Source organism: Corvus kubaryi, unplaced genomic scaffold (genome assembly GCF_017639235.1).
Source record: "Corvus kubaryi isolate FWS band 111438036 unplaced genomic scaffold, C.kubaryi_AGA036_p1.0 37396, whole genome shotgun sequence".
In the NCBI taxonomy this organism is placed as follows: Eukaryota; Metazoa; Chordata; class Aves; order Passeriformes; family Corvidae; genus Corvus; species Corvus kubaryi.
Genome location: NW_024581135.1, coordinates 22,692,804 through 22,717,601, shown reverse-complemented (window position 1 = coordinate 22,717,601; position 24,798 = coordinate 22,692,804). Strand labels below are relative to the sequence as shown.

Below are 24,798 nucleotides of genomic sequence, written 5' to 3'. Positions count from 1 at the left end.
CGGGTTCTGCAGCCGGGCGCCCTCCGCAAGTCGGGCGGGGCACGGTGCGGCGGGCCCAGGGCGGGCCCAGAGCGGCCCTTCCCGGCCGCCGCGCAGCGCCCAGGGCCGGGCTAGCTCCCGGCTCCCTCCTCCGGCCCCCGAGCGCCGGGGGCTGCGCCCCCCGCCCCGGCTGCCCGCACGCCTGCGCGCCGCCCCCGCTGCCCTATTGCCGATGTGGGCTGGCGGCGGCGCGGTTTCTCAATGGAGCGCTCGTCCTCCTGCGGCAGCATCCCTGCGCGGCGGGGAGAGCCGGAGAACTGAATGAAACCACGCCGAGCGCGGGGGCAAGCACGGGGACCCAGCACGGGAACCCGGCACGGGAACCCGCGGCGGCGAGAGAACTGCTGCTCAGCCTGCAACAGCGCGGGCACCGAGACTGGGAGTCGAAACCCTTTGTCCGTGGCTTCCTAAGCAGTCTCCGAGCTGCACAAGCCGAAGCATCTGCACGGAGTCCCCGAGGGTGACCCCTACTGCCGCGAGAGACGCGGGACACACACATAGCCCTTCCTCCTCGCTTCACACCCGCGCACCAGCCTGCGCTATCGACACGTGTCCCAAAAGTCCTCCCTCTCCTTGCAAGCACTGCCCGCACCCCGCGCCGTAAGGGGCTGCTGCAGGGGGAGGGTCCCGGCAGGTCGGAATCTCGTCTGGTTGAAGGTTTGCCCGTGTGTTTTCCCAGCCACCCGAACTCCCATTCATGAATTTCTGAAGCCGCCTTCATTCAGGCTTTGGTGAGCGCATTAAAAACATTTTCACGTGTTAAGATCCATGACTGTTTTTTCAATCGCTTATGCGTAGGCATTGATTTAGCAATGAAAAGCGCTCCACGTGCGCATAAAAATAACCCTCGTCCGTCTGCCGGCTGTGGATGCAGTCGGTTTCCGTCTGGCAGCCAGTGATGCCCGAGCGGACACCCAGGAGCGCCTGGGCGCGCCCGCTCCCGCCGAGCTGCCCCGGGGGATAGTGGCTTGCGGCAGAAAGCCCTGGGCGGCTCCGGGCGGGCAGAGCCCACTGTGCCCCTCACACCCCGCGGGAGCCGTGCGCGCCGGGCAGAGTCGGGGCTCCGCAGCGGTGAGGCTGTACGCAAATCAACTCAGTGATTCAAGAAACGGAATTCACTCGGGATTCTTGGAAGGGCTCCGTTTTCCTGCCTGTCTCCTGAAGTACTGAAGCAGCTCAGATAATGGTATAAATGAGAGCTCTTTAACGGGAGCGCTCCCATTACCTCCCGCCGCCTCTCCGGCGGACCGCGGGCGGGAGCCGCGGCGGGGTTCGTCCCTTCCCCGAACGTGGATCACAGACAAAAGGCCCCTCCCTTTCCCCCCGCACACTCCCCCGATGTTGTTGAATGAAGCTCCCTAGCACAGCTCCCCACTGCCGGGGGTCCTCCCGCCGGGGACCCTGCGCGCCCCGCCCGCCCTGCCGAGGCGGCTGCTGCCAGGCGGGCGGCAGTGCTCCCCCCCGCAGCGGGGCTTGCCAGCGCTCCCGGCCAGCTCTCCCTCCTACCCGCCTGCCCCCCCGCTCGGCTCACGCGTCCTCCCCTCCCTCCTTCTCAGTGGTCTGCCGGCTGGCTTACGCAGGAGCCGCCGCCAGCACTGAAAGCACTTGGCAGAAGGGGTTTGCCCGAGCGCTCCCAGAGCATCTCCAGAGGCGCGGCGGCACCGCCTGCCCGACTCACCAGGGGAGCGAGCGGCCCAGAACCGGGAACCGAGGCCAGAGCTGGAGAAAGGCTGAAAACCTGGAAGCACAAAAAAATACCTAAAAAATACGAATAATACTACTACTAATAATAAAGAGTGGTGGGCAGGAAAAGGAGGTCGCGAGGGAAAGCAGAAGGCGAGAAGGAGGCGCGCCGCTGAGGAGGGGCCTGGGCAAGGGGCAGAAGCGGCCCCTCGCCGGGGCTGCCGGCATCCCCCGTGCTCCGGGGCGGCCGTCGGGGCGGCAGCAGCAGCACGTGGCGGCGGCGGGGCATGGCCAGCGAGGGAGCTCCCGAGGCCTGAGCCGCCCCCGCCGCCGGCACCATGGCAGCCGCCGGCGATGCCGGCCTCGACGTGGCGGCGGTGGAAAGTTTCCTAGAGAGGCACCCGGAGCTGGTGGAGAAGTGGCTGCAGAGGAAGAACTCGCTCCCTAAAGCGCCTGCCGTCCCCGCCGCCCCCGCTGCCGGCCCGTCGGAGGAGCGGCGGAGCAGCGACGGCCCCGCCGGGAGCTGGGGGAGCGCGGGCGGTCCCGGCGGTCCCGGCCCCGGTCCCAGCCCTGGGGGGCTGCAGCGCCGAGCGTCCCAGAAGGAGCTGCGGAAGAGCTTCGCCCGCTCCAAGGCTATCCACGTCAACCTCACCTACGACGAGCATGTGCACGCCCGAGCGCAGGAGCCGCTGAGCAGCGTGCGGCGGCGGGCGCTGCTGCGGAAAGCCAGCTCCTTGCCCCCCACCACCGCCCACATCCTCAGCGCCCTGCTGGAGTCCCGCGTCAGCCTGCCCCAGTACCCCCCCACCGCCCTGGACTACAAGCGCTACCTCAAGGAGCACAACGAGCGCCAGTTCTTCCTGGAACTGGTCAAGGACATCTCCAATGACCTGGACCTCACCAGCCTCAGCTACAAGATTCTCATCTTCGTCTGCCTCATGGTGGACGCGGACCGGGGATCCCTCTTCCTCGTAGAGGGAACCTCCGCCGGCAAAAAGACCCTGGTCTCCAAGTTCTTCGATGTGCACGCCGGCACCCCGCTGCTGCCCTGCGGCTCCACCGAGGACAGCAACGAGGTGCAGGTGCCCTGGGGCAAGGGCATCATCGGCTACGTGGCGGAGCACGGAGAGACGGTCAACATTCCCGACGCCTACCAGGTAGGAGCCGGGCAGGCTCCCCCGGCCCGCGGCGGCGGAGGAGCCCCCGCCATCGCCTGGCCCTGCCTCCCCCCGGGGCGTCCCTCCTGCCGCCAGCCTCCCCCGCTGTGTCCCGGCCGGGAATGCCGCGGGTCTGCGCGGGGCGAGTGCCGACGGGACGCCGGGAAAGCGGGAGGGGAGGTCCCGCCTGGGTGGTCCGTGGGGCTAAAGGGGCCCTACAATCGGCGCAGCAGTGCTCTGGATTTCGCAGGAGCGATAGGAGGCTTCTTGTGTTTCCAAAGCATGTTTTGGAACCGGCTGAAAAAAAGTTTTAAAAAAATGCTTGTGACAGTCCCAATTATAATGTTCTTAAATTTCTGTCTCAATGTTCCCTGGCTGTCCGCTGCTGAAAAAAATCTCACTGCTTTCAAAAGAGCATATATTTTCACCTTTGCATACCCACTCACCCCACATGGTATATGTTTTCAAACCTATTCCTACCAGTGATAATAGCCAGCGTCCTGCTCTTCTCCAACAATTACTTTGCCCACCTTTTAATTCTTTAGAGGCTTCAGTGTGAATTGTGAAAATGTAGTTCTGGCTTCAAGGCAGACATTGACCCCTGGCTTCAGCAGGGACAGACGAGCCTTTGCCCGAATGTGTCAATGTAGACCAGAGGCTTCAGTTTGCTGGCTTGAAATTTACCTCTCTTTCCGGGAGTCTGTTTCTAGTGTTTTTTTCTGTAAGACACTGTCAGCAATTGGGAGTTCTTGAGAAAATGAAGAATCACAAAATGACACGTTTTCTCAGTTAGGATATTGGAGAGCTTTAGAAAGGTGGGAGATGTAGGTCTTGAAGAATTTTAGTAGTAATCATTGCCCAGTGCCTTATTTTACTCTACAATAATAACTAAAACAATAAACATTAAAGAATTGATGATGCTTTACAGCAGCCTACAAGGAAGAAACTTGAAAAATAAGATTTGGTTATTTTTGGTTTTTAAATACAGGAGAAGAAGAACCAGGGTATATGTATTTGGGACTGAATATTTATTTATTTATTTGTCAAGCAGTATTTGAAAAACACTAGGCACCTCAGAGATCCAGACTGACAGAGGTTTCCAACCCACAGATTTCAAAGGGAATGGTAAAGATGCTCAGACTAAAATGAGTATTGGATCACCTTTGAAAAAAAATTCAACTGTCTTCCTTTATTTTTTTCCGCTTTTTGCATTTTCTTTCATATTACACTTTTTCTTGCAATCTGTTTTTGTTACTTGCACTTGTAAAACTGTGCAATTCCCAGAATATCTGCTGTTGTAGGTGAAGCAGTATGTTCTCAGTAGTCCAAACTCACTAAACAGATAAAGGATATCTGAGTTTGGCTAGGAAGGAACCTGATCCCTCCTTCTAACTCTGGATAGCTCCAGCCACCTTTTTATTTGGAGGTGAGAATGCCACTGGAAGGGCAGTGTTTTCTACTCCTAGAGACATATATTGTCCTAGTTTTTCTTCGGTGTTTGTTCACTTTGTGTTCCCTTCCCTGTGAAAAAGTCCAGCTTCTTTGAACAGTTTATTTTCTGTTTCATCCACAGGGAAAAGTGAAAAGCAATCCATCCACTTGCCATTCCCATTACACTTTTGTCTGGCTCTTATTCAAAATCAATTTAAATATTATAAATAATATAGTTCATTGTATGTTTAAGCCCTAAGTACATTAGTTGCAGGAGATGGGCAAGTTCTAATCCAAGTCCATCCTGTAATTACATCAAATGCAACTTACTTACTTTCAGTGGAGCTACTTCGATTGACTTTAGTGCAAATGAAGCTTAAGACCTTCCAACTGTAATGAAAGTTGTGCTTGATAATAAAACAGGGCCCTGCTTTCAGTTACATTTCTGAGTTATTACAGTTTATCTTCTCTTACTTGGCAAGGATATATATCCATTGTGCATCATTAAAAGGAGACATTTCTAATTTAACGGTATAAAGAGCTCTATGGAAGCCCAGGTCCATGTGCGTGAAGAGGTGACAGCTGTTCCATTTCAGATCCTTGTAGTGCTCACAATGGAGCACTTTAAAAATTAATAAATATGATAATATTATTTTCTGCCACTGATAGTGAAAGTGTTTAATCAACTCTCAGGTAAAAAACCAGCACCACTAGAAAGCTCTGTCAGGTGGAGCTGAAGAAAAAGGGGTAACAGCAGAGCACCATTTTTTTTGTCCATTGAAGAGGGTTTCTACACTGATGCTAACTGTTTGGCAAGAAAAGGCCTTACACAAGGTCAGAGGAACTTCTAGATTAATTTAAACTTAATTTGTTTGTTTTTTTAAATTAGCTAACTTGTTTAAAAAGAGGTAAACATACTTCCATATCATCAATTAGCTAGTTTACTGTATTGGGAAATTTATATTTATTCAATCATCTCTGTTTTCTCAGAGCCTGATCAAATACCAGTTGGAATTCTACCACTGAGTACAAATTGGTTTGCCTGCTTGTACTGTCAGCTACGACTGACATTAATGGGACTTCAGTGCAATCAACATCACATTTAAATGCTGTCATGTGTTCCATGCAGGCAGTCCCCTGTGCCCATCAGACTGATTGTTTCAGGAAGTATTTGTAAATGACTGGTTGTGTCATTATCAGTGTAGTATTTCAATCACACATTTCTTTTTCTAAAAAGAAAAAATATTAAAAAATGAAATCATTAATAGGATAGGGGTTTTCCACAGTCCAGGTGACTGTTACTGTTGTTGAGTGGGACTTTCAAAATCTGTTCATGTGAACAATCTTTCTTAATTCAATAAACATGCATAGATACAAGGTTTGGAATTAATGTTACTTATTGAGGACTGTATAATAATCACTTCTTTTAATACTAAACAATGACCATATAAGATGTCACAGTAGTTTAATTTATGAAGTTCAGCTCTGACTGAACAAACTTCTGGAGGCTCACAGCAATAGCAAATTTGACAAATAGTTTATGGAAAGGTTTAGATGAATGTCATATGACATTCAAAAGTTGCACAATTTCATTCGTGGCATTAAAAGCTTTATTTATTACATTGCAAAGTCATTTGCTGAAAGTGAGTTTATAATTTTAACAGTTTGTAACATGCATGATCTAATCTGCACCAGTTAGCAGTACAGAGAATTTGAGAGAGGAAAGCAATTAGATACTTTCTTTGCATTTTCACTTTGAAGCCAGTCTAAAACTCTTTCTCCTGAAATTAATCCAGTTGAATTGTAAATCAAAGTTTCAGTCACTTTAAGTTCTAAAATAAGGCCTTGGACACCCCCATATGTAAATTTTGGGAAGGATTTCTGACTCCCTTTTCATATGGGTATAATGCACTATATCTTGAGCACATGTGTTGGAAGAATCAGGTCATACTGGCAAGGAAATTTGGGGCCTAAATGTCCATTGAGGCTCCTTTTGACAGAGAACAGATGTAGCTTCCGTCGTCATATATGAAGACCATTAAGCCTTTTATAAGTACACAGACAGAGACCATTACCTGTAGTTCTTAGAAGCTGTTTACAAATTTGAGATTTTTTCCTATTTGAAGCTGTGGATTTTTTTATATCATCCATTCTTCACACAGGAGATCCATGATGTTTAGCTGAAATTACTGATAATTACAATTTTGTTCCATCTTCTAGAGCAGTATTTAAATAATAAACATTTTAAATTACAGGTAATATTTGGCTATTGTTACACCTTTAGGTGTGCAAAAATTAGGAAACAATTTAATAGCATCCTAAATCCTCCTAACTAGTGGAAAAAATATTACCCTCTAGAATAGTAAGCATATATCAGAAAGCAGTGAAAAACGTGTTCTGCCATTTTCCGGTGTCAGCTGAATAAAGTTTCTGCACATCTTACGTTACATTTGGAATTTTAAAAGTAGCTTTAAAAGACAGAAGACAGAAATGGCTTACCCAGATGGATGTTTTAATAAAGCATGTAGCAAAGAGAAGAAATATTAAATGGAGTCATGCTAAGACATGGGGTTTGTACCTTATAGAAAGTGCCATAAAATATGGCCAGAGTTATTTTTCAATACAGCTCAAGTCTTCAGAAAGAAAATGTAACTACGTTACTGCAACTGAAATCAGGGAAAGTAAGAAACAAATCGAGCTCTCTTTGTACTCGACTCTCTTGTTACCTCTTTCAAGCCTAGGCCAAGTGTAACATAGTTAATGCACACACAGCCTTTCACAGCAACTTCTAAACGTCCTTGAATACCTGGGTACAGGCGTGGGTGTTGTCTTTTTCATGCCCTCCTGGTGAGCTCTGAGCATTCAGTGTCTCCTGCTGTGCCAGGACGGAATCACGGAGTTACTGCTCAGGGGTGCAAACCTTTGAGCCTGGGAAGGTTGTGTGGGGCTGGCTGTGGGTGTAGAAGGTCAAGAAGAGGCATGAGCCACGTTTCCTCACACGGGGTAGCTGTTTGTCATCATCAGTATTAACAGCGAGCCTCTCTCAGTTTTGAAGAGCAGTTAAAGTACTAAAACCCTGTGGCCTGGGAGGTTCAGCTCTGCAGCTGGAAGCACTTATCACTGTTCAACTCAGCAGCACTGGGCAGTGGCACCAACAACAGCTGTATTCTTTTCAGTGTTGACTCTTAACAAGGACAGAGGTTGCTCTTAAAAGAGCAAAGATCCTAAGACCTGGCAAGTAGAATACACAGTGGTCTTTAAAATTTCCATGTAATACAGAAAAAAGGTAAAACCCAAACTTCCTTTGCTGTACGTTAAATATGGCTAGGAAGTACCATGGGGAATGGTACCTCCTAGTACCATTGGAGATAACTGCAACAGTAAAAACTAAGGTGCTCTGATGTGCTTTGCAGAAAAGGACACTCCAGCCCATCATGCTAAATTTAGGAAAACTTGAAATTCTAAGTACAAGTCTGTAAACTGATGAAGGGGTTCTGTAATTATCCCTGTGTCTGCAGCCCAGTGGCTGTGAACATGCCCTTCATCCTTTGTGACACAGCGGTGCTGGTCTGGGAGAGAAGGATCTTTCTATAGGAGGCAGCTCCTGGGAGGGAAGGGCAGAGAGCCCTCAAGGCAGCAGCTGAGGACATCTCTTCACCTCCTGTTACCTCCCTCACTCCTCCATAAGTCTTCTTCTTTGGGAGCAGTTTCTGACTGATGCATAAAATGTCCTGAGACCTTCCCAGGTCACACCACCACGACTCTCTGGAGGCGCCTGCCAGAGGCAGGAGCTTCTGGCTGACACCAGGGACATGTAGAGGGACACTTGTCCAAAGCAAAGGCTCAGTTGTTTCATGTCCCCGTGCTGCTACTGTAGATCCCCAGGACAGACAGGGCTGGGCAGTGCAGCGTACGCTGCTGGTGGCAGCCCTCAGGTATCGTGAGGAGTCACACCTTCCCTCCACGCTTCTGTGAGCAGGTGAGGTTGCCTCCCCCCCCAGGCAGGCAGTGGCCTGTCCTCCAGAGTTGCTCAGTCATTACTCCATGGATCCTCACCACCTGCTTGCTGTCCCAGGTGTGCCCATCATGGATGTGATGCTGAGATAGTTTGGGATGAGTAGAAGGTGGGCCAGCAGTGGCTGTGCTGAGGGTGCCCAGGGGGTGTTTCTTTGCTACAAGTCCCTGCACTGGTCCCCAGCTCTCCCTGCTGCAGCAGGTCCCAGATCCCTGGGCTGTTGGTCCTGCAGAGCTTTGGCAGGAAAAGCTTTTTGGAGAGCTGGGGTGGTTTTCCTTTTGGTAAGCTGGTAGATGTTAACTGGTTTATTGCTTGGCTGATCCATCTCTCTGAAGAGTACAGATGTTTTCAGGGGGTTTTTTTACCTCAGACGTTCTAGAATGTCTTTGTAGAACAGATGTGAAACTGGTGACACTCTGTGGCATATAGTTCCTCATGAGAAGGCAGTATATATATATTTGATGAGAGCAGGTCAGTGACTAGGAGAAAAAACTGAAAGATTTGGCCCTTCAAATTTTAGCTGAAGTCCTGTTACAGGCACAAGACTGAGTAAAGCTGTAGTTTTGTGTGGTAAATGATTTTGGTGTTCTGCTTGATTGGCTTTCAATTTTTCCAAACAAATGGATATTTCATTTTGGTTATTTACAGTTATATGCTATTGCATATCTTTTCTATAGAATAACAAATTTAAGAAGTATACATGCATCATTATGCAAGTTAATTTGTTTTACTTTTCTAAAACAACCCTATTGACAAACTATGAAAAATAAATGACTGAAAGTAATGGCTCAGCAGTTATGAGTTAACAGGGCAACAGCAACTCTGTGCAGTCTGAGCTTCATGTCTCTACACTGCACACTTAAAAATGAGTGCTGCTTTGTTAATAACAAACACTACTGCTTTGGCACAATAAGATATTTTTAATTTCTTATTCAAGAATCCTATTACACTGCTGCCGTAACACTTGAAACTGTGTTGCCCACCTGAGTAATCTCCAGCAGGTGCTAGGTTTAAACCCATACACAGATTTCTCTTGAAACACCCAGGAGTCTTGTTGGTTTCTTTGCTCAGAGGAGTATTAGCTTTTTAAAGCCACCTGTGTGTATATGTCTTGTTTAAAGAATCATGACTATTTAGGAGGTCAGCACTAAGCTGTGTCCCAAAGAAACGTTGGAACAAGATGGGAACATGGGCATGGTTATAGTTGGTGCCCAGTGCAGCATCAGTCAGGGCTGGTACAGGAGGAGAGAGAGAACCACTATGATGGAGTAACCAGATGTCATCTCTAAATATTGAAAATCAGATGGAAAATATTTTTCTTTGTAAACAATTTCTTTAATAGTGATACAATCAGACTAGAAGTGTACAGAATCTGCTGTACGTAAGACCACAGCTTGACTCACTGTCGTGCTATTGGTGATCTAACTGGAGTTAGTTTTGAAGGAAGAAAACAAAAACTTTATGTGATGGATCTGGGTGATGTCCTACAGAGGAATATTTTCTGACCCCTACTCCTGATCAGTTCCGACTATGAAGCGTGAACTGTAATTATGCTTATTAGCTAGGCACTCATGTTTGCAGACTTGCTAGTGCTTATACAGTCATTTACTCCTCTTCAAGAATATTATGTGATTTTTTTTCACATTAATTATGTGCAAGTCATAATTAGACAAATATGCATTGTTACTAATGTCAGTTGTCAAACTAATAAATGAAACGGTGGTCAGAAAAAGGGTAAAAATCATATGAGACACTCCCATCAATCAAACTAAACAAAGCCCCAAACTCCTGACATATGCAGGGGGGTAAAAAAAACACCAAAAAACTTTTAGTATTGCATTGTTGCAAATCAACACATTTTTTGTTTTTTCGAAGTAAGCTACTTTATAAATTCAGACTATATATGGTCTTAGTTTTAAATCTGGAACTTAAAAATTTTTGAGGATCAATGTTCTTTCCTTTTATAAGAGTTGTTTTGGGAGTAAAGAAGTAAGAGTTGGCTGAGCTGTTTCATGTGTCCTATCTGTTGTAGTAATTTTATCTTATAAGAAATATTGCTGTCACGGTATAAATAGTCAAAATATAACTGGATTGTGCTTATTTACTTGGGAGAATTAGGTTTGCTATGCTGCTGCCTGGTACTAGTTTGTTCTCCTGCTGCTTTTGTCTCTGGGGATTTTGGGGGAGATGACAGGAGTAGCTCAGCAGTCCTTACAGGGAAGTCTCTTCAGAGATTGCTTTATTACTTGTGTTTTGTGTGTGAGTTTCTTGTCTACAAGGTTTCCCCATATGGTTCATTGCTTGGGTTTTGTTTCCTGGTTATGCACAATGTAATTTGCACCATATGGGATTTTTAGAAAAGTGTGTCTAAAACAGAGTGCATGCCTTAATTTTTTTTATTTGTATTTAGCTTTTTTAATGTTAAGCTTTGAATCTGGAGAACCTGCTGTCTTTTAGATTGCTCTTTTTCGTTTCTTGCTCTTTTTGCTTTCTATAAAAGCTTATGTATTATACTTACAGGAAGCGTGATTAAGAAAGTGAATTGAATTATGAAATCTTCCAACTTCAATTTCTTTATTTTTGTAAAGGCTCTTAGAGGACAGCTTTCTATAAATTCACTCAAACTTGTCTATCCCATGCAGTTTGGTACTACAGTAATACTCAGGTATTAACAATATTGTCATACTACTTGTATTAGTTATTTTTGATACAACTTAGCAACTTAATCAGTAATTTAAATACACTATCATCCGGGAAATTTTGATGCAAGTTTGTATGCTTTTTAATAGAGCCCTTTCTAAAGAAAAAAACAAAGCAACAATAAAAAATGGTGCAGTAAATGGTAAAATATAATAGGCCAGGCCTGTTAATTGAACATTTTTTGTAGTGTTCTCTTCTGCGTGATAAAAAGATTTGAAAAGTGTTTTCAAATCATAAAATCAGAAATGGCTTTCTCTTTTAGCTGTCAGCTTTGGCTGAGGCATTCGGTGCATTTCACTAGGTTAAACACTTTTCCTTAGATATTGGACAAAGAGGAAGTGGCTTTGTCATGAAGACTTAATTCCTGGAAATGTTGGGAAGCAGATTTCATCCTCCATTATAATATTTGAGTCTTAGCTAACTTGGGTTAGGGTTATACTTTTTTCTGTTTTTCTAAGTCATGGTAATAATGCTTACATAAAATGTATTCATTTTGATAAGATTATAAAAAGACATGTTTTCTTTTCAAGTTCAAAGAGTTACCCTACATTTGAAAAAGACAGAAAAACCCAGTGAAACTTGTATGTTTGCTAACAATGTATGAACTACCTACTGTAACAGAAAATCAACACCAAAAGGCAGTTGGGGAAACTGCTCAGAAGCCAAAACTTTAGTTGAAAGTTGAGATTCTGATAATATATGATTCTAGAATCCTAATGGAAAAAAAAACCTTTCTGTACCTTAATCTGGTCTTATACAGAATAAAACCTTGAAGATATTTGTCTGGTTTCATTCACTGGCAATCTTCAAATTTGTCCAGAAAACTGGGACTACATTGTTTCTGTGCAGGTAACTGAAATACCAGCTCTTGTATTGATGGATCAAACTTGCTCCCTTCTGTGTCTTTACTTGATTATCACCTTTCACAGGGTAACATTTACAGTCAATAAATATCCTTAAGGCTAGGATAGGGTTTGTCCTACAGAGTAACTTTTTCTTGATGGCAGATGTAAAATTCCAGTTAAAAGTGCCTCAGCCTTCACATTTTTAATATCTCTATGTAGAAAACTCATTATATAGAAGCAGTAAAACCAGGTATGTTTGGTTTTAGTAATGTTTTAAACAGTCAGTGGAAGACTTTAATTCATGAGCATTCTTGCATGAAAATACTGTAAGTACACTTAGAATTATGGTGAAGTCTCTCTCAGAAGTTTTTGTTTAGTCTGCCCCTGATTTCTGAATATATAACTTAATTGTAAAAAACTTAAAAGCAAGTGCTGCATTGCTGTCATAAACACTGATAATTCTTACTACCCAGGAGCCTGGTACAAATGAGGACCCCGTTGTGTTGCAGGCTTTTCCAACATGTGGGGATAATACAGTTTATATCTCAAAATGTTTGCAATCTGACAAAGAGCTTCTCTCTGATTTACCACCTTTGTTATCAGCTGCTAAACAGGCCTCCTTGCTCAAGGTTACTACCCTGTGAGGAGAGGGAGGTATAAATTTTGTCCAAGTTTCTTGGCCATCACAGTTCACACTTGGATGTTGAGATTTTTATTGGTACTGTTAAACTCAGTAAAACTTCTCTGTTAGATCCTGCCATGTATGTCCTATTATGACAATACTTGATGAAAGAAGAGAGTGCGGGGATAAGAGGTTTGGAACATAATGCAGGTCATCCAGTCATTCTGTTCTCTATGCATATTGCATGGTCCAGCAATAGCAATGTTGCCAGGAGCAGCATTTTATTTTGTTCACTTATCTCTCCTCATCACTTTCTCCAGTGTCATCCAAATGAAATTCTGGCATGCTTTTCCACAAAAGATTAGGGATAGGTTCACTTCACATCTTGATGATTCTCAGCTTTTACCAAGTCAGTGAGTTTTTTCTCGATAACAGCTAATTTTTCTGATTAAATGCATTAACTTTCTTAGACTACTGTACCTTTAGTTTCAACTCCAAGATGTTTTATACCCTTCTGCAAAAGGTCATCTGGTTCTCTAGAATCAGTGGATATAATCTGATACTTGCTTCCTCCTAGTGTAGAGGTTCCAGGGAGAGACACAAACAGGAAACTTCCATGATCTGCCTGAAAAGAAAAGCAATGCAGCAGGAGCGAGGTGTACATTAAAGGAAACACCAGCACTTTTCAGACTGCTAATCCCTCCTGTGTCTCTACTACTCCATAGCATCCATTGAGGAACACTTGCTCCATAGCTCATCACTGCTAAGTGTTGCCAGCACTGGCAGCTGTAGGGCTGATACAGCTGGATCTCATTCAGACAGGTTCACCAGCCCCTCTCCTGTGTACCACCACACCCTGCAGATCAAGCAGCATGTTTTTATGTTAATCTTGAGGCCTGTTGAAAAGGCAATGATTACATGTCCCAGTTGTATGGAGTGTATCCAGATAAGGAAATCTCAACTCACTTTTGGTGTGACCAACAGCTGTTTCTTTCAGTTAAACTGCCCCTTGAAGGTTTACTTTTTTGTAAGGCCCACTAGGTATCAATCAACAACAGTATTGCTGCTCAAGGCACACTGTTGTTTCAGTGTTCTCCCCATGTATTCTGTTTTGCTTGGTGCAAAATAAGTAGAGCAGGGACTGACTTCAGTAGCACAAAATACATTATCAATATTTCAGCAACAATTGCTAATTCCAAATAGTAGTTCAGACATTATCAGGAAGTACCGGAAGAAATGTTTAATTTATTCATTAGCGAAGCCTACTGTGTGATAATTGCACTGCATTTTCCTTTCTTCTGTTGTAGAAGAACCGTATCTTTCTAGGCAGGATTCTCTACCTGTGCAGAAAAGTTCAGCTTCTATTGAAGTTGATATAAAAGTGTTTAGAAGCATATGGAAAGATGACAAGATCAGACAGATTTGTGTTCTTGATGCTGTTATTAAAAAACATCCATCATGGGAGTTCTAGTTCTCCCAAAGAATTTGTTGGGTATGTTTGGTATTAATTCCTTGTGGTTGAAATGTTGGAAAATGTGCAATAGGTAATAAAGTAGCCAAATGTATATGTTAATCTTTATAATGGGTAAGAATAGAGCATTTCTAAATCATGTCTCAAGGTGACTAGAAGAGACTATTTTGATAGCATCTGGAATTTGCAACAGGGAAATAGAAATCGATATAAAATTGTCAAGAAAAAAAATGGTCAGGTTTTAGTATCAGTAAAATTTTAATGAAATCCTTATCACAATCAAATTAAGGACTGCGTGGATTGTTTTCATGACTTGAGACAATATGGGCATTTTTTCACAGCCAGTATTGTTTAAACTTTTGAAAACAAAAAGTTGTGCTTAATTTTGTACAACAGCTTAGTTCCCTCATGTTAATAGAGTCTGAACTGGCTATAACTATTGTCTGAAGCACAAATGCTCTTCACCCTGGAGGAACCGAGCTGCTGAAAAGCAGTAATTTCCTCTCTGGCTGATAGAAGATCTGTTGAAGACTATGCTCTACCAAGATGAACAAAAGTGATGTCAGCACTACCTCCTAACTTTTCAGCCTCCTTTGAGTTACTTTATGATCTGCACTTTGGGCTTTACTGTTCCAGAGAATGGATTGCTGCACTGTGCTTTTTTTTGAACAGGGACATTCCTGTACTTAGTTTCCAGAAAGAGCTGAGGTTTTCACTGTATTTCTTTGAGAACGTGTTTGTACTACATTGCAATACTAGTCCACATAACCAGTCTTGCTTGAACAGACAGAAATGGGGCCAAAAAAGAGTCTCCATTAACTTGACAGAGACACTGTGAGCATCTGCAGAATATGGGTGTGAAACGGCAGCAGGGCCTAGCAGAAGTGCGTACGGATGATCACGTTACTAATGGCAGGTATCAGCCTTGGCTGACATTCTTCTAACTGACATATAAATGTGGGACTTCTGTGAATGTGACTGTGTAATGGTAAGCCTTGTACTGATCCCCTGAGAAAAGTGAGGAGACACAGCTAATAAAGAATAGGCTGGTAACAGAGAAGCAACAGCATAATGCTACTGAAAAATACCATATCGGACATCAAGAAAAGTACTTTGCTGTCTGAAGAAAGCTTAGATATATGAAATGTATGTTAATGCTTCCTTATTTTCTTTTGAAGGATCGACGCTTTAATGATGAGATTGACAAACTGACGGGATACAAGACAAAGTCACTCTTGTGCATGCCCATAAGAAACAGTGATGGAGAGATTATTGGTGTTGCCCAAGCAATAAATAAGACTCCAGGAGGTGCCCCTTTTTCTGATGATGATGAAAAAGTAAGATTACCTTTACTTTTGCATGCTTTCTAAATTTTTTCTCTAATTCAGTAGACTTGTCTAGAGAGACTTAATCTAAATTAGTAAATAGCACATAATCTGTGTTAACAATTTTTTTAGAAGTGCGTAAGATAAAGTGTACATTTTTGTAATAGAATTTGTAATAGAATTTTGCAATAGAAAATGTAATAGAAATAAGAAAGGAAAAAAAATAGAAAACCTGTTCTGTAAATGTGTCAGTTCCTCTGGCTGAAACTTCAACTTAATCTTATGCAGAACTTTTTCATGTAGTAGATTTCAGTAGAAAGACTTTTTTAGTTTTTGAAAACTTGACCTGTAAGAATTAGTTTGGGGGGGAAACTATCACAGAGATACTCCTAAGGCTGCTGACTCTACAAATCAAGATCTTCTCTTAGTACTTTACTTGGAATAAATGCCTGTAGCATATTCAAAAGAAATTTTATTTTAGAGGAAATTATGCATATACAAATCTATTATTCTAAAATATTTGAGACTTGCAAATACCCATGAAAGGACAAAGAGGATGGGAAGGAACACCAGGTATGTATATGTCAGGTGGAATTTGGAGGGTAAAGTAAGCTCAAAAGGCAGGAAAGTAGAAGTATTTGCAAAGAAGGAACTTGAATTAAAGACAGCAGGGAAAATAGGAAATGGTGCTGTTGAAGACAAATGTATTCAGCTGACCTTGGAGGGAAAATGTGCACAAAGCCAAAATGTGACTGGGGAAGAGAATGGCAGAGGGCAGCAAACTGGGGAGGAACAGAACTGCACCTCTGTCAGCCCAGGAGAGAGAAATGGAATCTCCTTTAAGCCTGTAATAGAGAACTACTCTTTTATGTATTAAAATAGCATTGAATCTCATTTTTGTGGAAGTGTAGTTAGAGGCAAACTTTTCCTCCAAAAAGCTCTTTAGATTGATTCAAATGCAGTTGATGTTATACACCCTTTTTTTTTCTCCATGAAATTAATTGACTCTTAATTTCTGTCTCTGCAAGGTGTTTGTGTAACTGATTCGGCATAGTGATTTAGTTTGAATTAACTGACTTTAAATATAACTCAATTTTTGGATGGTACTTTATCTGAAGTTATCCAGTACTTCTTAAATTCCTTCTTTAGAAGCTATCTAAACTTGTGTAACAATAGGTTGCTTCTGAATTACTTTTGATTCTTGAGAATCTTGGATGTTTAAATTTGATTTATTAACAATGTATGCCTTAGTAGCTAACTACATGCGAATTAAACCTTCCCTGAACAGGGTATTTAGCACTTCATTTTTAGTACTGTCCTTGTAAAGGGAATTTTGTTTAAAATGCAGCTTTTATCACGGACCTACATTTGATTTTCATACATTCAACTAGCAAAACAACTGTGTACATGTGAATTGTGTATTATATAAATATTTTAATATACAAATATTTGATGCTAGTACTGATGCTTCCATTCAGTGACTTCCAAATATTATCTAAACATCAGCAAATTGTCATTTTAATTTTTTTCCTAGTAATTTATATCACTGTTATAAGCCTGTATGTTAGAACTCTTCATGAGTACATTGAATGGGTTCTGACGTGTAGATTTTATGGAAAAGTAAATGAGAACATAACCATCATTTTGCCCTGTAATAGATCTTGGATTTAATGAGGCCTGGCAGTCCATGTACTGTTATTTCAAAACCCATGCTTTTAAGTTTTTTTCACTCAGTTGGAAACCTAGAGAGCATGATATACCTCTGGGAAGCAAGAGAGCACATACTTTCAGGAGAACTGTCTTGCAGGATTAGCAAGCAGGTTTTTTTAATCGTAATATCAACATAGATATTTGTAAGGAAAAGGAGGCAGGTGAAAACTGAGAAAGCCTTTACAAAATAAGAGAAGAAAACTGGGGTAGCCTGGATATTGAGGTGACTTGTGCAGAAAAGTCTGGTAAGTAGCTGGTGAAAGACCTATATGCAGCTTATGTTGATATTACAGTTTCTGACGATCAGCAGCTTCAGAATGGTTAGAAAATGAAAATGTAAAACAGCAGTCTTTTTCCTACCCCCAAAACCCTCTCAGAGAAATGTCAGTATCATTTGAGTCTGGCTCTTGTTTGCAAGAGTCTTTCCTCTCTTAGTATTGTGCAAAGCAATTAAAATAATCTGTTGGAGTTTTTTTTACAAAACAACAAGACTATATTGTATAATGAAATGTCTCTTGGTGGCACTGCTGTCTTGAGTCAATAGGAAACAAAGACTTATGTTTTCAATTAGAATTAAGTAGATGCTAGCATCATTTTTATGTACTCTTAGTTATTTTCAGGAAGTTAATAGCAAATAAAATATTTAAGATTTGAGGAGTTTTTAATGCTCTCGAGCTGTAACCAAGTTTATATTTTGCAGTGTCTAAAATGCAGTATTGCAAAGTTCTTCTGGTTTTGTTTTTCGTGGCAGATTCTCAGGGTTTTCTTTTATATGTCTGACCACAGTGTTAAAAGCACAACACTAATAACAAATAGAAGTGAATTTTCCACGTTTAATTATTGTTTCCCACTGCCAAATTTCTTTTCTCCTTTTGATGTTAGGGATGTTGCAGCCAATTCATTGTTTAAGTGCAGAATTAGATGACAGCCACAGGCATGAGAAAAAGATGTTCAATGTCAAAATGCGTTTTGTTACCCCAGCATCAGTGGCTCAGTTGAACAGACTGATTTTGGAGATTTTCAGTTTGATACAAACAATATTAGAATACCTTATTTACAGCCATCACTATTACGCTATGTTGTGTAATTGGTAACTTTTTGGAAAAATAGCAGGTGATACACTTTTACACGTACTTTGCAAATGAAGACACCAGTTCATTTGCACAGACATAGAGTAGAAAGATAAAAGCCCCGAAACCTTGAAAAGAGCTATGCACCCTACATGCATTCCCTGTACTGTGCTGAAGATTCACTTAAGTGTGTGTGCTGTTTGCTGGTGAGTCATACTTGTTCTAGGACTGGTGAGAAAAGCCTAACAAGAGCTTGACAGTCTGTGGTTTAGATTATTGTCTGCTCTTTAGAGTCTTCTGAAATGCAGTGCCAAAACAAATCTAGTCCTTCATCAGAGAGGCTTAACAAACACAGCAGCAGCTCCATGGTCACTTAAATTGGCATCCTGGTTCTCTCTGCCTCTGATGTCATCCTCGTCTGGAAGAAGTGAGTTGACTGCAGGGAAAGTACCCAGGGCTGCCATCTCAAATGAAACCCTGCTGGTTTTGCTGAAAACCAGTAGTTTGGATGCAGTGAGACCTGGGAGGGGGAAGTAAAAACTGGATTTGGTTGTCTGTGCTCTGTGGATAGTTGTAATAAGAAGTATATATGTCTATAGATTCCAGGATTTATCTGATATGCATTTGGTTTGTGGGGGCTTGAAGATAAGTGTTCTCATGCCCCAACATCTGTGTTTCTTACTTTCCTAATAGCCTTGTGATTCTGAATTTTCCAATTTAATGTGCTCTTCTTGGTCCATATTAGTTAAAGCTTTAATATATCCTATACCAGGTCTACCATAGTGATGAAAGATTTCCAGGGATGTTGCTATACCTGCTAATTCATTTTCTGTGAGTTTTTGCATGATGAGCTTAGAGTCACACTGGCAGATAGCAGTTTCAAAGTCAGTAAGGACCATTTCTTTATCTTAGGGAAGTAATCAACTGTAAATAAAACTACTGGGAAAGGAAGTGATCCAGAACAGGCAAGCATGTCTGACTGCTGTGAAAATGATAACTCCGGCTCTCTGAATGTGTGGAATTTACAAAAAAGTGTCACCTGAAAATAATTGATGGATCCACAACAAAGGAACATGAGAAACAAATTAGATAAAGAATTTTTTGTGTGTTTCATATATTGCAGTATGTGATAACCTCCTGCTAATACCTACCTTGGTTCTCTGGCATGGCAGTGAGACTCCAAAAGCTATTATTTAAAAATGACATAATCCTCAAACGTATCATGTGACCCATATGTCACTTAACTCCCAGTGCAAGAGACAAATTTGCCAAAAGAAGACCGAAAATAACAAAGACATTTGAAGGATGAAGGTGCTGAAGCACTACAGCTCTCTGGGAAAACTCTAATGGTCTATTAGGCACACTTCTTGAAAAGTACTTCTACACAAATCTAAATTAAAATAAATCACAGTAACTGAACTGTCTTGCTGGGGGAGTTTAAAGCAATTTGCCACTAGGATATCTGCTTTATCAAGGCAGCTTAACACCATTGGTTGGCAACCAACAGCACAAAATTACTGCCATGACAGACATTTGCATGGACTTCTTTCAGTCTTGTATACACTCAGTCATGTTTTCAAGCTGAAAGTCTAGATTTCTTTTTCATTACAGAACTCAAAATGTACTTGAAACTTAACAAAAACTTCCCTGTATCAATACCTCTGTTTTGAGACTGGTGGTTAATATTTGAATTGGACATCTTTATCTCTGAGGTATGGAAACCTGGCTAAGATGTGTTACAGTGATATTTCAGTGAACTACATATTTTTTTCAAATATAAATGTGTATTTTTCTAGACTCAGGGGCTGCTTTGTTGCTGTGTGTTTATGGTACATATTACACTACATTCTTGATACTTGTTTGGTGCCTCTAGACGCCATCATAAAACAAACAAATTGCCAGATTTGGTATCAGGAAGGGTTTCCTCTATAGAACAGTTCAAGACAAATTGTCATTGGTTTTTATTGTGGGGACTGGAGTTTTGTTCTTACCTTCCTTACTCTCACTATTTTACAAGACATCTGGATTCTTCCTGCAATTGCCAGCAGCAATCTGAACCTGTTGGTTCTTCCCATATTGCCTGTGCTTATATCTCCTTAATTAATATGGAGAGACTTGAACAAACAAGAGCTCTTATCTGTAAACCTGGACTATAATTTGTCTAATGTTCATAGTATTTGACTCAGAGCTCACTAAACTAAATGAAAGAAACTCTGCTGACTTCATAGGCCTTTAAAAATCAAACTTCTGTTCATTTCTAACATAGGAACATTTAATTAAATGCAGACCCCCAAGCCAGTTTATGAGGCTTAAATTCATCCATGTCAGATCACTGAAAAGAGATTGGTTAAGGAGCAGTTTCGGCTACTGTGGCTTCAACTGGAGGAGACAGGTTCACAGTAGACTGTGCTGCTTTCCTTCATGCTTAGTTCAGTCATATTATCAAAAATTACTTTTACTAATTATATCCTTGTTTGAAAAAAATCCAGAGGAGTGATGAGGATAACTCATATATTCAGAGACATGAATTATGAAGCATTCAGTAATATCTTGAGTCTAAATCTTTCTAAGTGAAACGCTGGGTCTTCCTGCAAATTCTGAAGCATAGAAATAGCCCTGGAGCTTGTGTTCTGTTTTCCCCTCTTGTTAGTATTCACAGGGCATTGCAGCAGGAGAAAGGAGTCCAGATCTCTACTGGTCAAACACAAGAACAACTTCTCAGGAAGACTGGTAGTGCAACCAAATGCCATGATCGTGGAAGCCCTTGTGCAGCCATACTGCATTATTCAATGAGAAGCAGAATAAACTTTTCAACAGGAAGCCTAAAAGCTAAGAATTCTGCAGTTCTGATGGTAATTCTCAGACATCTTAGTAACTAGAAAGGGTGATGTTAATATTACATTTTTTTATTAATAGATTTCTCAGTTAAATGCTTTGAATGCCGAAACAGCAATAATACAAAGGCTCGGGAGGAATAGGATTTTGTTTAATACATCTGTCATCAGAAAGCAAGCCTGTGGGTCTCGAAAGCTGTGATGTGTATTTGTGTTAGAGTATAACCCTTAGGTACTGTCTAATAAGGAATTGACTAGAAAAGCTAGATTTTGGTGGTTGTTTGTTGGTCTGGTGGGTTTTTTTATTGTTTTTTGGGGGGGTTGTTTGTTTTTCTGGAGAAAACCCTGTTCTTATATTACCTAAGGAATAAAGTTTTTACTTTCAGCTGTCTTCCTGTTCTTGGCAAAACTCCCTTAAACCAAGTAAATTATTTTGATCAGATAGCTTATTAGAAAAATTTTGTTTGCTTGAAGTGAAATCTGCACTGGGGCCCTGTTACAGAAGCATGTAAGAGGAAACCTTACAGCTGGTGAAGCCTTTATTTCTGACAGTTACTGGAGATGTGCCCTGTGGGCTGGATGGGAGGACTTGGTCCCTTGTGAAGTGTTTTCTGAACTTCTGTCAGTCTATTCAGTTCTCCCTAGCTGTTCTTCATAATAACTTCAAGGCTTGATATACTTTTAGAAAATAGCATTTTGCATCTCGTGTGAATTGCTTATCTTTCCTGAAGCAGAATGAAATGTTCATACAGCAGTTCCTGCCATCAAAAGTATTTCTCCCTGGAATAGTGATGCAGAGTCTATCTGTAGCTATAGGTTACATGATGAGATATTGAAAACTTCTTAGCAAATAATTTTGCTAAAAATTGAGTCAACCTCTGACCTTCAGCATGTTAATACAGGCTTAATAAAAAACTGTAATTAAAACAGTATTGTTGCTCTAGCACTGATTCACAGTATCCCCTTGAGCGAATCACTTTACAGTGATCTCTCTTCTGAAACATAATTCTAAAAATGACATTAGGTGGTCCCATATGTGCTATTAGATTTTCTATTTTAAGTATTCTTACTTTGTAATAATGAAATAATTTTCCTTCTTTTTGACTCAGCCTGAGCTTTCAAAGCCTTATTGACTGCTTTCTTTGCATGTAGCATCCCTTATTTGAACAGATCTGGTTAGAAAACACCAAAGCAATTTCACAAAAATCTGTTTCAGCCGTTGGTTTAATAGTCCCAGCTTTGCATATGGTGTTTTTCATCTCTGAGCTTTACCTATAGTGTTTCACATCCCCATGAGAATTGTGCAACCCTGCTGTCTTTGATTGGTTTGCAAAAATGCCACTGGTCTTTAACTGGAAAACTCCTGATTGTACATTAGAAGGAATTCAGCCCTCCTTCATGCTATCTTTGCAATTGTCCACCTGAGAAACTCCTGTCTGCATCCCAGCAGCTGGAGTATGTAAGCAGCTGTAATGCCTGTCAGGAGTATACAGGAATGTGTTTCCCCTATATCTGGGGAATGGCTGCTTAAATCTGTGGCCACAAATGAATAAAACTCTTGTCCTCTCTTTCATGGGACCTTTCTCTGTCAGCAGCTGAAAGCAAATGCCTGGAATGAAGCAAGCACGGGATGGTATTTCTCCCATATAGCCCACCAGTGTACTGTTATTTGCAGCTCAGGGCCAGACATGGTATCTGTGTGTTTAATACCACCCCGGGGATTTTCTGCTTAGGAATTTATTCAGGCATTTCTTGAAGCAAGACAAGCTTATAACTTTCACAATATCCTGCATATTGTGTGAATAACTGCCATGTGACTTTAATTAATTTCATGTTATTCCTTCTTGTTTTGCTTTTAGTGAACAGAGTGAAACTCATTCCCTATCCATTTTCATCCCAGTTGTTTTGCCCCAGAAATCTTCACCGGTTCCCACCTGATGCAGCAGGTTTTTCTGCAGTCATCTGTCTGCTTTGGCAGAAGGGGTGCCTACTCCCCAAAACCCTTGGTCAGTGCCTCTTCACTGCTCTGACAGTTGGTACTTTTCATGTCTGGAGAAGCAGAAGACATTTGAACAAATTTTTTGTACACTCGAGCCTGAAAACCCAACAACTGCACTTTTCTTAGTATTTTAAAACTACCTCTTATGCCCAGAACTGTTTTTTGAAAGCCTGGGCATGTCTTCATTGCTTCTGTTGTCATCTTGCTATCACTGCATTACCGTGAAAAGAAAGTTTTGTTTGTCCATTAACTAGCTAGTTAGTTTTGCTGATTGTTCATTTTAGCAAAAATTGTTTCTGTTCATATGAAAGATTCCAGAGCTTTCTGAATCGCTGTGGATGTTGTGTTTTTCATTCAAAAAACCCCAACCTACAACAAAGCGTGGAAAACATGGGTTACCAGTAAAATTAGTCAACAAAATTAAGGGTTACTGTGCAGCCAGATTAAATGTCCTAAACAGGAGCTCACTGAAATCATGAGAGCTAAAGGAGTTTAACCATTAATGATAATAATTTTGCATCTCTTGCATAGCTGGCAATGACTAAACTAGGGTTAAAACAATATTATGACGATTTTTATTGCTGAGATGTTGTTGGAGCAGTAAGAGAATTGAGCCACATTGTTCATAATACTGAATGGTAGTCAGAAATTTCAGGCAGGAAATGATGCAGTGCACTTCAAGTAACCCTTAACAGGTTTATCGAACTTTATTTAGAAAAATATTTCCTGTGAATAGCATAGTGATAGAGGCAGGGGCACCAGAAAGAATGCTTCATTTAACAGTGCTTTGTGAAAGCTGTGAGTAGGACCCTTAAATGTTAATTTGGTCTGTGGGGAACCTTATTACTTAGAATAATTATCCACATACATTTTTAGTGAAACAAAACAGTATTTATACTGGCAGCTATTGAGGCGAAATTCTTTGCACCAAACTTGGCATGAATTTAACCTTAGTATTAATTTGCTGGCAACTGGCTGTCCCTGTGGTAGAATGGGTAAAAACAAGCCTTGTTTTTTTCTCTTTTCTGTTTTTTTGGGGGTGGGGTTTCTGCTGGGTTTTGGGGTTTTTTTTTAAGAAAAAGCTTTTGCTGTATAAAAACAGAATAGCCTTTTGCAATGCTGGTGTCATGGTTACAAAGCAAATTCATTGGTAATAGCTCTCCAATGTTGTGGCATGGTTTTAAACAGGGAGGTGAGTGGAAATGCCCTGGAGCTGTAGTGCACAGGGCGCAGTGTGTAGGGCTGTGTCTTGGGGTGCCAAGCAGCGATGGACTTGTGGAGACCCAAGAGCTGAGGATGTCCTAGCTGCCATGTGGTGAGTGTCAGTGGGATATCTTGTAGGATACCGGGACCACATGTTGTGGTCTGAGCTGGAGCAGCCCTGCAGATTTGTCCTACTGAGCAGAATAGCTGTGAATATGGTACTGCTCCCTACTAAGGAGAGGAGGCTTTGAAAGGAGGAAGCTTTCCAAGACATAAACACAATCTGAATTTTCTTCTTCTGTCACCCAAAGTAGAAAATATGGTTAGTGGGGCCTGGGTACTTGCTTCTGTGCTTGAATCACAAAGGTTGGTGATCTGCTCTAGCCTAGGGTTTTGGGGCTTCTTCAACTCGAAGTGTAAAGTCATGAATTTTTAATCCTGAATGTCTAAAAATTTTGAATCTCAGTGGTGGCAAAGTTTGTTGCTACCCTACCAGACATGCACAGCAGCTGAAATATCATCTCTATAATACAGCTGATTTAAGGGTAAACTCTGATCTCTAGTTTCTTAAACAATATCAAATAATCCTGAACTTCAAGAAATTGGTAGAATTAGAGCAGTGAAGATGTGCATGACTTACAGAAGCTGAAGTCTACCTGAAGAAGTGTTAAACCAGCAGATTGACAAGAAGCTT

General features: G+C 41.8%; 1 protein-coding gene and 1 long non-coding RNA gene across 5 annotated transcripts in view; one reads left to right on the top strand and one right to left on the bottom strand.

Moving 5' to 3' along the window:
• Positions 1 to 1,550: 1,550 nt before the first annotated feature.
• The window catches only part of PDE11A (phosphodiesterase 11A), a 117,612-nt gene continuing 94,364 nt past the window's right edge, over positions 1,551 to 24,798 (top strand). Inside the window, exons 1-2 of one of the 2 annotated variants that reach the window (XM_042041385.1) lie at positions 1,551 to 2,879; positions 15,142 to 15,300. In XM_042041385.1, coding sequence (XP_041897319.1) covers positions 2,061 to 2,879; positions 15,142 to 15,300 — 978 coding nt within the window. In that variant the 5' untranslated portion in view covers positions 1,551 to 2,060. Of the gene's footprint in view, positions 2,880 to 15,141; positions 15,301 to 24,798 lie in introns of those variants that run through there. The other variant, XM_042041387.1, reaches the window with a different exon arrangement.
• LOC121670756 overlaps positions 3,889 to 24,798 on the bottom strand; it is a 119,690-nt gene continuing 98,780 nt past the window's right edge. For all 3 annotated transcript variants that reach the window (XR_006018245.1, XR_006018244.1, XR_006018243.1), the window contains exon 4: positions 3,889 to 13,117. This is a non-coding gene — a long non-coding RNA (uncharacterized LOC121670756). The remainder of the gene's footprint in view (positions 13,118 to 24,798) is intronic.